The 14,166-nt window shown below is 42.9% G+C and overlaps 1 protein-coding gene across 2 annotated transcripts in view; it reads right to left on the bottom strand.

The window, feature by feature from the left end:
• The window catches only part of LOC311228055 (WD repeat-containing protein 26), a 72,555-nt gene extending 60,421 nt beyond the window's left edge, over positions 1–12,134 (bottom strand). For both annotated transcript variants that reach the window (XM_084313957.1, XM_084313958.1), the window contains exon 1: positions 11,704–12,134. In XM_084313957.1, the coding sequence (XP_084170083.1) occupies positions 11,704–12,002 (299 nt within the window). In that variant the 5' untranslated portion in view covers positions 12,003–12,134. The remainder of the gene's footprint in view (positions 1–11,703) is intronic.
• Positions 12,135–14,166: the final 2,032 nt, after the last annotated feature.

Below are 14,166 nucleotides of genomic sequence, written 5' to 3'. Positions count from 1 at the left end.
GTTTGACAAGTTATTGAGTAAATTAGTTTAAATATGGTGATGTCATCATGCCATTTAGACCTAAAATGGCTGCTAATAATGCATTATATAGCCTGCATATACACACAAATGTGTTTCCCGGTTTCAATGGGTTAACGCAGTGCTTCTCAAACTTTTTCTGTCAGGCCCTCCTTAGGCGGACCAAAATATGTTGGGCCCCCCCCCCCCCCCCCCCCCCCCTCGCCCCAACAAAATAGTTATGAAATGGGCCATGTTAAAAATTTTGGAAATAACACCAATATCGTGACCTTTCAAATTGACAACACCTTCCTTCGCGAGAGCCACCTTGCCTCGCTGTGAAACAGCACTGCAGAATGGTCAGCTCCCATCTCCTCACACAGCGCAGAGAACAGGCGCGCTTTCAGGGGTCGGGTTTTGATGAAATTTACCACGTTTATAACTTCTGTCAAAACCTCATTCAGCTCAGGGCTAAGCTGTCTTGACGCTAGCGCCTCTGTGAATTTACAGTGCGTCCATTGCGCGTTTGGCGAGACCCCCTTGATGAGCGCCTGTAGCCCCCTCCTTTTCCCTGCCATGGCCTGCGCACCGTCAGAGCAAAAGCCCACACAGTTCTCCCATTTCAGTCCATGTTCTGTCAGGTAACTGTCAATAATTTTGAAGAGCTCATCAGCTGTCGCTCTGTTTTTGACATATTTGCAAAACAGCAGATCTTCACTCAGTGACTGGGAATTTACAAAGCGAACATAGGAAATAAGCAAACAGTCTTTATTGCTGTCAGTCTTTGACAAGGCAACACGCATGTCATCCTCAAGGCTCAACTTGTCCCTATATTGTTTTCAGAGCTGTCATGGATGAAAAGCCAGCTTCACACAGATATGTGGTGCTGAATGGTATCAACACCTTAACTGCTGCATCATGAGATACTTGGTACCCAGCACCACACTCTGAAACTAGCTCTCCAGGTGGTATCAGATGAGATTTCAATGAGTTCTTCCAAGAGTTTGGATGGAGATGTGTCAGGAAGCTTGGTCTCAATGTTGTCTGTAAATTTTTTTTTATCCAGAGTAACTTGGTGATCCTTTTCTGTGTTTTATTAAATAATAATTTTCAGATTTTGAGAAAATGTCAAACTTATCCAAATATGGTATTTTCATGGAGAACAGTGCAGCTGCAACAGATAGCACTTTAGTGACAATTTTCTGTAATCCAAAAAAAAAATATAAAAAAAAAAAGGCCCCCCCTGCCCCACACAAACACTGGGTTAACGGATGATGTAGATGAAAACACAACACCACCTCGTCTCAGGCCCTGTTTAGACGGAAACGCTAGCAGGTGAATCCGCAAAAATATTTTTTTGGATGTGCCTTTCGTTTATACGGAAACAGCGTTTTTACGGGGTGAAACCGCAAAAAAGTGAGACTACCTTCCAGGGTGGAATTCCTAGAAACGATAAACCTTTGCGCTCTCATCTAAACTGTCAAACCGCATAAAACGATGACGAAAGGGTTGTCAAGGCTCTCGTCGCGTGTACTGCTTACATCACAGGCATGCGCCAGTAGCCTAGAAGCGTAAACAAAGCATGTCTGATTCTATCCATGGCGATCACCTGAAGGCTACATTGGCAGTACTTTTAAATACACAAGAATCGGTCCCGCGGCGTGACTGGACCCACTGTCTGTGAGTGACTCTGCTTTGGTCCAATCACATTCCCCACCCACAGTCTGCGAATCAGAGGCAGAGTAGGGCGGGTCTTCACAGCACGTCATGTGACATATGCGCCAATCGTGTGACAGCGGGGCTCCGTTGTCTCGAGTTGTTACAGCCTCGTCTGCACGGAGAATTCCATCCCAAAACGCTAGTCTAAACGCAAAATTAAAAGTGAGACCGTAAGACGACTTTTGCGGTTTCTGTTCAGACTCTCTCCGTCTAAACGTAGCCTTAGAGACTGCTACTTTATCATTTAATTGAGCTGCAATTAACACAACATAAGGATTCAATGTCCCCGATGACATCACTGGTGGCCATATTCAAACTAAATGTACTCACAATAACTGTCAAACTAAATGAATGTGTGCAAAACTGTTTGAGTTTTGGGATGTGTGAGAGATTATGTGCAAAATGAATGAGCATTGTTTTTTGGGCGAAGTTCCCTTAGTGATGCACCGATGTGAAAATTGTGGCCGATACCGATAACCGATATTAATATTGCTGTCCTGGTCGCCTATTCCTTAATGTCAAGCAAGCAGTGCAAGAATGCGGAAGTGCGCCTTTCATTTTCCTTCGCCCAGCGCCCAGGTGCGTGCACCGGCGGCGGCGTGCTCGCTCAGGTGCGTGCGTGGGCGTGCTCGCGAGGTGCCCGCGCATGCGCATGAGATCCCGCCTTGGTTCGACACGAGCGGATGCCAGAAACCGCCCCTTATTCAGTATCCAGAAATAGCTCAATTGGCAAGACTGCATGGCTGTGGATCCTACGGCTCGTTGCTGGCGAGTTCGAATCCCATCAAATATTATTTTTTTAACGTGATTTTTTTTTTAACGTGTATTCTTTCGCCGGTTAAGGTTAGGCATGGTTAAGGTTAAGGTTAAGGTTAGGCATTGTTTCGGAGTTGGTTAAGGTTAGAACGGTTAAGTTTAGGCGCTGTTAAGGAGCTGGTTAAGGTTAGAGTTTGTCAAAGAGAATGGCAATATTCTTTCTATGGTTAAGGTTAGGCATGGTTAAGGTTAAGGTTAAGGTTAGGCATTGTTTCGGAGTTGGTTAAGGTTAGAACGGTTAAGTTTAGGCGCTGTTAAGGAGCTGGTTAAGGTTAGAGTTTGTCAAAGAGAATGGCAATATTCTTTCTATGGTTAAGGTTAGGCATGGTTAAGGTTAAGGTTAAGGTTAGGCATTGTTTCGGAGTTGGTTAAGGTTAGAACGGTTAAGTTTAGGCGCTGTTAAGGAGCTGGTTAAGGTTAGAGTTTGTCAAAGAGAATGGCAATAGACAGCCTATTTCCCCGCGACAGCTCCCAAAGCGGGCCTGAAAAGAAAGGCGCTTTACCGTAGTGGCGTGCGGTGACGAATGCTTCCGCATTTTTGCACTGCTTGCTTGTCATTATGCTACACGCGTCCTGGTCGATACCGATATTTACTGATGTCGATATCTCTGTATAGAAAACACTTTATGATAATCAAATAAAGAGCTATTTTCCAAAACGCATACTTTTTTTTACTTTTGTAACTTATTTTCAGAAATGACTGATATTTTGAAACTATTTAAGGCCAAAACATGTATATAAAAAAAAAGAAATTATATATATTTTTTTTTAAATATCGGCCTTATCTTGATATCGGACCGATACAGATGTGTAAAAAAAACTGCCATATCGGCCGATATTATATCGTGCATCACTACCTTTAACTCATTAAGATTTCTCGGGTTTCAAATCAAAGCGTTGAGCGCCAAACTCGAGATAGTACGGGTTTAGATCCTTTTTTCTTTTTCCCCATTCTAAACACTCGCGCAGACCTGCCTGTGTCTCCCTGGCACCGCTACCTACGTTATAATTGCAATGACGATCGAATCCCGACAGGTGGCAGTATCGCCTACCTTTTTAACTGGGTCTCTCAGTTGTCTGTCAGTGCCTCAGTATCTCCGGCTGCAGGAATTAGAGATGTTCCGATACCATTTTTCCCTTTCCGATCCGATTCCGATACCTAAGCTTTGGGTATCGGCCGATACCGATATTTATCCGATACCAGTGCATAAAAAAAAAATAAAAAAAAAAATTATATAAATTATACTTTTTTTTTTTTTTTTTTTTTTTTTTTTAGATACTGTTATACTGTTTTTTAGTAATAACTAGAACGTATGGTATTTATTCAACAACAGGTGATTGTATAGATTTGTATTAGTATCATTAATCAATGAGTATGGGCTGCAGCACTGCAGATATACCCTACTCCAATGATCCACACGGACATTAAACAGTGTTGCACTCGCTACTCAGTGGCTCTGCAGATATACCCTATTCAGTCTGTAAGCTAGTGGCAGACGTTCATGTTGTGATTTTTGATGCAAAATAAATATTCAACATTCTCTTTTGAAACTTCGCCTCAGACTCTTATCCTTTGGCACTTGCTGTACTTTGCTTGCAGGTCTGCAGCCATTATTGCTGGATTATGTGAATAGCACCAACTTTAGACACGGTAACGTTATCAAGCTAAGCTAACTGACCTAGCTCGCCTTCCCGCATCGACATTAAGATAACGTTAGTAATAGTCAGCTAACGCTAGTCCGTAGCTACTTAACTTAAATACAATTCACCGTGGGTGCATTATTGTTGATAGACGGTCACGGACAGTGTTAGGTCCTGGAGAAAGGACAGGCGATCATCTGATTTGATGTAACGTTAAAAGCGGATGTTGTTCCAACTAGCTATCTTTCCAGCTAATGCTATCATAACACCAGCCAAACACATCCCGATTCCCGTCCGAGCTCCCCGTCACACCGCACTGTCGGGGACAATGGAATTTAAGAAAGTGTATCTGCTGTTAAAATGACACAGCATCACACTTTAAAACATGTTCATTTTATAATCCTCACTCTCCGCAGGACTCGGCAGGAGATAAATTACATCATGGGATCGGAGGCTAGAATTTACGTGTACTCGCCGATACCGATACTAGCATTTTAGGCAGTATCGGCGGCATTTCCGATACTAGTATCGGTATCGGAACAACTCTAGCAGGAATCCCCTCCCCCTCAAAGTGAATCAGCACTTTGTTGCCGATTTGCTCGCCTGAAACCTATTGTTTCCCGTATTCTAGCCAGGCCCAATGCACATCAGTAATGGCGATCGCGATGGAACTATTGGGATTATTCATTTTGGAGTACCTTCTGACAAAGGTAAGGTCTATTTTACCGAACCTAAAACATGCTTTTGTATTGATCACAGCATCGTATTTTACCGAACCTAAAACATGCTTTTGGTAACGATCGCAGCTTGGTAAAACAAGCCCCCGCCCCCTTTATGACTTTGTGAAGAAACACATCTATATGGTATATTAGGGCTGGGCGATATGACCAAAAACGTTATCGCGATAAAATTATAAAATTATTTTCATATAACTCGATATCGATAATTATCGTCGATATAATGTCTGTCAAGTTTAATTAACTTCTTATGCTGCTGCGAATGTCTCGAGTCGAGTTGATGTCGTCATCAGTCCGCGCACGTTAGCAGTTAGCCGACAAGCGGAGTATCTCATGACAATGTAATAAATATGACACTAAAATACTCTCTTCCGCCACAATATATTGAAACGACGTCCACTGTATACCCCACACTACTATAAACATGGCCTCAGAATTCACGCCACACACATACTCGGCACGTAAATATATAAAACAGCGCCGTGCAAGCTAGTTATCCTAGCCAGCCTGTTGTCTCTAAGCGGTGTATTCCATGACAATGTGCTAAATATGACACTAAAATACTCTTCCGCCACAATATATTGAAACGACGTCCACTGTATACCCCACACTACTATAAACGTGGCCTCAGAATTCACGCCACACATACTCGGCACGTAAATATATAAAACAGCGCCGTGCAAGCTAATTAGCCTAGCAAGCCTTGTTGTTGAGTGAGTCCTACCTCTGGGTCTCCTTCCGGGTCTCCTTCGCTCTCGGCCATCTCCTTCACTGATTGGTTGTTAGTGCGTGTGCTCATATCCAAGCTTGGAAAATCGATATATCGAAACTTTGCGACCACGTTTCATGTTTATTTCGAGGAAATAATTGATCGCGATAGTTATCGTTATCGTTTTATCGCCCAGCCCTATGGTATATACCTTTGATTTGGAAATAATATAGGTTTCAGGCTAGCAACCCGAATGATTTTCGCATATGCATATAACACGTCATATCTCATTCTCACAATCTAGAAAACGAGACTAGATTATTTTGAAATGGGGCGATCAGGGGAGGAAGCTAACCAGCCAACTGGCGAGTATATGATTTTTTTTTACCAGCCATAAATAAATGGCTAATTGTGATAATTACTTCTTTGTATGTCTTCGTCTAAATTGATTTTCAATCATAGTAATAATCACACCATGTCACTACTCTTTAAAATATTTATTACCATAAAACATTAAGTGTCTCTACGCTTCACAATCAGGGGAGGAAATTAGGCCACTTTACTCGCCAAATGAGAGTATTTTTTAAGTTTGGCGACCAAACTTGATATGCATGACCTTGGTGGGCTCTAGGTCAACTCCTGAAAAGGGGGTCAATGTCAGACTTTGCAATCAAAAGTTAGGGGGCGCACTGAAATTATGGCAAGGGTTATTAGCCCCCTAACTTTTGATTGCAAAGTCTGACATTGACCCCCTTTTCAGGAGTTGACCTAGAGCCCACCAAGGTCATGCATATCAAGTTTGGTCAATGTCAGACCTTGCAATACACTGTAAGTAGAGTTGTTCCGATACCGATACTGGTATCGGAAAAGCCGCCGATACTGGCTAAAATGCTGGTATCGGTATCGGCGAGTACCCTCTAATGCTGCGCTCCGATACCATATGACGTAATTTATCAACACTGTGGTCTGTTGAGTAAGCATTATAAAACAAACGTGTCATTTTAACAGCAGATACTTTCTTAAATGTCATCGTCCCGACAGAGCGGTGTTGACGGCGAGCTCATGGGTTCGCTTGGTGGCTGGTGTTATTAGCATTGAACGGCTAACCGAAAGCTAGCTTTAACATTACCTTGGCTAAAGTTGGGGCTATTCATATAATCCAGCAATAATGGCTGCAGACCTGCAAGCAAAGTACAGCAAGTTGGCAAAGGAGTATTCGTTAAATCACAATGTCACCAGTAACGTTAGTCTTTTCATATACCGACAGCTCATGCTATGCTAACTTAGCTCACGTTGGTGTCGTCATTGAGACCACCTCGCGTACACAATTAATGACATGTTGCGGACAGCCATATCGGTGACAATGTTTAGCTTTTAGTGCCAAATGATAAGAGTCTGAGGCGGAGTCTCAAAAGAGAATGTTGAATATTTATTGTGCAAAAATCACAACAGATCGACTGCTACTGAAACGGAGCCTTGTAGACAGACTGAGTAGGGTATATCTGCAGAGCCAGTGGGTAGCGAGTGCAGCAACGTATAATGTCCGTGTGGATCATTGGAGTAGGGTATATCTGCAGTGCTGAAGCCCCATACTCATTGATTAATGATACTAATACAAATCTATACAATCACCTGTTGTTGAATAAATACCATTACTTTCTAGTTATTACAAAAAAACAGTATATATAAAACAGTATTTGTTAAAAAAAAAAAAAATTATATTTATAAAAAATTTATATAATATGTTATTTTTTTTATTTTTTTTTTTTTTATGTATGCACTGGTATCGGATAAGTATCGGTATCGGCCGATACCCAAAGCTTAGGTATCGGAATCGGATCGGAAAGGAAAAAAATGGTATCGGAACATCTCTAACTGTAAGGCACTGTAAGGCTACTGTCCTGCCTCACTTCCAGTGATGAAGCTAAGCTATGCTAACGGAGCGTCTATTCCCAAAGCTAAAATGCACGCACAGAGACAAAAAAGGTATGTATCTTCTTGTCTAACTCCAGGGAAGATGTTAAATAAGCTAATTTCCCAAAATGTTGGAGTTCCCGATGCAGACCAGAGAAAGACTTTCGTCTTGTTTACATCAGGGTCCCCCATTGTGTGTTTGTCCCAACCGACCCCACTTCTATGTTTCAATAAATTATTTGCATTTAAAACTATTAACGCTGACTCATTCCTTCAGTCCACTCAAAATTATGCTAATATTCCTTATGTTGTTTATGATAGTAATTGAAAATAGCATATGAGAGTATTATAGTAATAATAACACATGGGCTTGGGCGGTATGACTTTTTTCATACAGTTATACCTTGATTACCTAATACCCCGGTATACGGTATATGACGGTATGACTTTCATTATCATCAGCGGGGGGGAGCCCGCAGCATCGAGTGCTAACGTTAAGCTCTCAGAATGGTAGCAGTCCTCCCGCAGCATCTAGTGCTAACGTTAAGCTCTCAGAATGGTAGCAGTTAGCCCGCAGCATCGAGTGCTAACGTTAAGCTCTCAGAATGGTAGCAGTCCTCCCGCAGCATCTAGTGCTAACGTTAAGCTCTCAGAATGGTAGCAGTTAGCCCGCAGCATCGAGTGCTAACGTTAAGCTCTCAGAATGGTAGCAGTTAGCCCGCAGCATCGAGTGCTAACGTTAAGCTCTCAGAATGGTAGCAGTCCTCCCGCAGCATCGAGTGCTAACGTTAAGCTCTCAGAATGGTAGCAGTCCTCCCGCAGCATCGAGTGCTAACGTTAAGCTCTCAGAATGGTAGCAGTCCTCCCGCAGCATCGAGTGCTAACATTAAGCTCTCAGAATGGTAGCAGTCCTCCCGCAGCATCGAGTGGTAACGTTAAGCTCTCAGAATGGTAGCAGTTAGCCTGCAGCATCGAGTGCTAACGTTAAGCTCTCAGAATGGTAGCAGTTAGCCCGCAGCATCCTACACACACTATCGTCTAGGGCTGACCTTCGAATTTCTTTTTGGCAATCGAAGCTTCGGGGCAGAGCTTCGATTTTAATTCGAGGCTTCGAATTAAAAAAAATTTAATTACATTTTTTATTTTTTTTATTATCTTATGTTGTGGGACTTGTCCAGCACTTTGGTAAACTTTGTTGTTTTTAAATGTGCTCTATAAATAAAGTGGATTGGATTAATGAATTAAGTAGCCCCTTTCGTGACTGTGACGCAGCCAACACGGCTGTGTGATTTAATTCAAGGTGGATCGCTGTTGTCGTTTGAACAACTTCAGATTTCATGGGAACTACCAATCCCCCAAATCAAGAATGTTTAAGATGAATGAAGTAAGATTTTGATTATTTGAAATATGGCCCGTGTAGACTAAACTATGCACAGAATTATGTCAGTCTACAAGGTCCGGATTCTACATGGTCCGGCAATGTAGACCTTGTAGGCTCCACTACAGACCAATTATCAGTAATTACGTAACCTAGCCGCATTTCTCGGAGACGCTCTCTGATTGGCACTGACTGACGCTAGGTTTCGTAATCACACGGCTCGCAAAGCACTTCAATAACGCTGGTGCCAGGGAGTAAAGATGGAAAAACAGCGTGGCAGTCAATGAGTTAATAATGACAGTATCAATAATGGCAACACAGGCCAAATAATAAAACACATTTGTTTAACCTATTGGGGATTATCTAGCCGGTCATTATCTGGGCAGACAAAGGACTCAATCATTGTCCCTGCGGGCCATCTTTTGATCTGGTGTTTGGCCAGAAGAATAAGATTGGGAGGAGACGTGGTCCCCGACTTCACCGTTAAGTACTTTCACACTAAAGATCACCGCTCCATCTCATTGACTTCCAATGGGAACGGAGATGATGTTATTATTACCGAGATGGTTTTGGGGGAAGCCCGGCCCGGAACAACCGTGTCATCATAGCGAGCTTCGACAACAAAGGAGAGAGAGCGGTGAAATGGACGTCCCAGGCCTATACACTGCAGTTGTCATTACAAACCTGTCGGCCATAAACACCCCCCCCCTCCCAACACACACACTGGAGGTGTCTGTGAAGACAGATTATGGGGGAGGAAGAGTGAGGAAGAGGAGGCAGAGCTGACACCTCCATGATGACATCATCCCCAGGTACCAATGGAGTGGTGCAGCAGCTCCTCTGTGGAGTCACCCTGCTGGGTCCACACAACGCTTCCACGTTTCTGTTAAGAGTCTGTTCAATAGCAGACAGCGCCATGTACGCCACACCCGGCCCGCTCTCTCTCTCTACGTAAACACAGCGAGATAAGGCTTCCGTGTGCAGCCCCACTCCCATGTCATGGCAGCTTCATGAACACAGTGGCACAGTGGAGAGAGAGAGCAGAGGGCCAGCTGTTTGAACAGTGTATTCTCTCTCCATTATGGTGACAGTGGCCGATTTGTAAGGGGAAGGATCGTTGTTCCTACTGTATGTTTCATGCAAAGGCCTGGTGCATTCTGCAGGCGCAATTCTATAATTAGAGTCAAACTGGAACATTTCTAATCTAAAACAGCTGGTTAGACTGGCATTCCATCGCCGCCATGACACTGTACACCAAGGGGAGGCAGGTTATGCCAGGTACAGGAACGACTAGTCGACACAAATATTGACTAAATATGACCCATTAATAATACCACACTGCCCCCTAATAACCCACTTTCTGGCGACAACAACAATGTTGACATACATACATACTCTGACAGCGAACAGACAAGCAAAAGACACTAAAAACAACAAGTGGATGGTTCCTGAGCAGAGATTAAAAAGAATTGCCAGCCAGCTGTATGAAACGGTGTCGTTTTAATAGATAGACGAGTCCTTGGAGGGCGACAGCTAAAACGGTTTAAAACGGGTGCACTCCGAATATAAAAACAACCACATCCGTTTCCATAACCTGCCTGGTTAATAATACAGTGTGTCCTAAGTACCATAGACTGTAACAGTCCTAACAAACAACTTAACGTTAACTGTTAACAAAACAATGCCATTGCCAACCCCCCCTCCCCCCGTGGGACAAACATGAATAAAAACACGGATACATTTTTTTTTAAAGACGCACTTTTTTTGCGCAATCCTCCGAAACGCACAATTCTTATTTTAATAATAATAGAACAGCAATAATATGGGCTTGAGTGTGTATTCGATTACTAATAAGTGACGCCGTCGCCGACCCTGTTCTATTCTTCCACCAACCCCGACATGACAGGTTATGATTCACCTACTTTATATATATATATATATATAATCGATCCATAATAATATTATACAAATCATTACGGATGATTCTCTAGCATCTGTTGGATTACAACAAGACGATGCAATGCGCCTTGTTCTTCTTCACAATCCGTGACCAAATTCTATAAACACTAAAAACACACAACACGCATAATTACTTAACAACGTGTCCCCACGACAAGTGTCGTCATCCATAACAACAACGGACTGTCTTTTGTCTTTATGCAGATTAATACCGTCATTAAATATAACACTTCAACACTGTAGTGGCTAGTGGCGTTAGCAGCGAGCTACAGTGTTATTGTGCAAGATGGAGCCTTCTTCTCCTCCTTCTCCTCCTCCAACAGCTCGCAGCTCAACCCCCCTGTTCTCTGTTCAGTTCACTTTAACACCGTTTCACACACAACTCCCCATAAACTCTATGAATGCTTCGTGTTGCTTATGTGTTGTTGTTGTTGCGACGGTAGGTGTTTATTTGGACAACAAACACAATACAGATCACACGAGTATTTGCTTTGTGTCACAGATAGAACCGAGAAGCCAAGACTTATTATTATTATTATCATCATCTCCATCGTCGTGTCCCCGGGAGTCCAGGCTGCTCGGTTCATAAACACATACCACTCATTTACGGTCATATTTCACAATCATTACATTTGATAGTAATAACGGCACACAGTCGTTAATTAATACCAACATGCGCGTTAATGTTGAGCCGTGTTGAACTCCAGCCCCGAGACATAAAGTGTAAAGTGTGTAAAGTATATATATGTGTAAAGTGTGTAAGTATATATATAAGTGTAAAGTGTGTAAGTATATATATAAGTGTGTGTGTGTGTGGCTGTTTAGAGACTCACTTCAGCCCCAGGCCGTGGAGGTGTTGTCCTATCAACCGGATCACATCTTCCTCCGACTGCGAGAGACGCTTCTTCTTTTTGTTATTATTATTAATAAGCAGCGACCCGGCGGAGGAGGCCGCTGTGGCTGACGGTCCGGTGGAGGAGGCCCCGGTGCCGACGACCCCCGGCAGCCCGTTGGAGTGCGCGGTCCCCCCCGCTGCTGATGACGAGGACTCCCCGTTCTGCGCGCCGCTGCTGGAGGAGAGCTCCGCCGGGTCCTGCCCCGCCGCCCCGTTGGCCTGCTGCTGCTGCTGCATGGTCTCCCCGCTCAGGCTGCTGGTGGACACGACGCTCCTGTTGTGGTTCAGGTGAGCGGCTGTGGCGCTTTGAGAATGTGAAGAAGAAGAAGAAGAAGAAGGAGAAGCGGTCGCACTCGCAGCAGCAGAGAGTCCCAGCAGAACAGCGACTCCGAGGCCCGTCGCGACCGTCGAAGCCCCGGGCTCTCCTGCTCCCTCCGCCGCCGAGGCGCGGTGTCTCTTCCGCGGGGGCGGCGACGCTCCGCCGGAGTCCGAGTCGGAGGAGGAGGAGGGAGCGGAGGAGGCCAGAGTTTCCTCACCGAGAGCGGCCGTGGTGGTTAGGGGACACCGGCGAGGCCCCGGGCGGGAGAGGAGGAGGTTTGTGCGGCTCCCAGGGTTGAGACCGAGTCGCTGCCACACTGAGAACCAGAGCTGACACCAGTGTTTCTCTCTGTCTGTCAGCCGCGGCTCCGCTTCTGTTGTTGTTTCCCCAAACAGCTGCAGCCCCCTAATGGCGTCCTGACACGCTGACGTCACACCGGAAATTCCTACACTACCATGCTTCCGGGTAAAAAAAAAAAAAGTATTTATGACATAATTGATATGTTGACATTATTATTATTAATATTATTATTATTATTATTATTATCTATTATATACATTATTATGTCAATTATGACACAATAAAAAAAAGTCGCTCTGTCAGTCGCTCCCGTTTCTGTTGTTGTTTCTCAAAACAGTTGTCACGGAAATTCCTACACTACCATGCTTCCGTAAAAAAAAAGTATTTATGACATAATTGATATGTTGACATTATTATTATTATTATTATTATTATTATTATTATTATTATTATTATTATTATTATTATTATTATTATTATTATTATTATTATTATTATTATTATTATTATTATTATTATTATTATGTCAATTATGACACAATTGTCACCGGAAATTCCTACACTACCATGCTTCCGGGTATAAAAAAAAGTATTTTTTTTTAAAGATGTGGCTGGCTGACTCCGCCTGCATTGGAGGGGATGAATGAATGAATGAATGAAAACTTTATTTAACAGATTGCAGAATGGGTACAATACAGTACGGCTCAATACACACAATTGTTAAGGGGATGCAGACCTGAGAAAGACGTTTGTCTTGTTTCCATCAGGGTCCCCCATTTTCAATTCATATAGGACATGTGATAGATTCTTCAACCCTCCCTACGAGCAACGATCAAGACAGGGGAGGGGGGAATTGGCACGACTAAATTGGGATGGGAGAAAAACACAGAAAAAGGAGGAGAAAAAGTGGATTAAAAAAAAGTACAGATTTAGCATAAGTGTTGTGACATCAAATTAAATCCATTTCACATAGATGATTAGTATTTGTTGATTGATGATTATTCAATCATAGTATTATTATTATTATTATTATTATTATTATTATTATTATTATTATTATTATTATTATTATTATTATTATATACATTATTATGTCAATTATGACACAATAAAAAAAAGTCGCTCTGTCAGTCGCTCCCGTTTCTGTTGTTGTTTCTCAAAACAGTTGTCACCGGAAATTCCTACACTACCATGCTTCCGGGTATAAAAAAAAGTATTTTTGACATAATTGATATGTTGTAGTGATTGTAATGGTACATAATTCACCCACAGAACTATTGTTAGGAACATTAGTTCCATGCGAACATTCTGGAACATTTGTGATGATGTCATAGCCGAACATTCTAGAACATCGAACATTCTGGAACATTTGTGATGATGTCATAGCCGACATTCTAGATTCTAGAACATCGAACATCTGGAACATTTGTGGTGATGTCATAGCCGAACTGGAGATGGCGAGGGTAGTGTGAGCCTCCCACACGTTACACCTCGCCAATGAGAGTCTGCGCTGGCAGGTGGAAAGATGTGGCTGGCTGACTCCGCATGTATCGGAGGGGACATGTGATAGATTCTTCAACCCTCCCTACGAGCAACGATCAAGACAGGGGAGGGGGGAATTGGCACGACTAAATTGGGATGGGAGAAAAACACAGAAAAAGGAGGAGAAAAAGTGGATTAAAAAAAAGTACCGATTTAGCATAAGTGTTGTGACATCAAATTAAATCCATTTCACATAGATGATTAGTATTTGTTGATTGATGATTATTTGACCATAATCCA

This window comes from Notolepis coatsorum (genome assembly GCF_963971535.1).
Source record: "Notolepis coatsorum genome assembly, chromosome: 5".
Taxonomy (NCBI): Eukaryota; Metazoa; Chordata; class Actinopteri; order Aulopiformes; family Paralepididae; genus Notolepis; species Notolepis coatsorum.
This window is presented reverse-complemented; position numbering and strand designations above follow the sequence as displayed.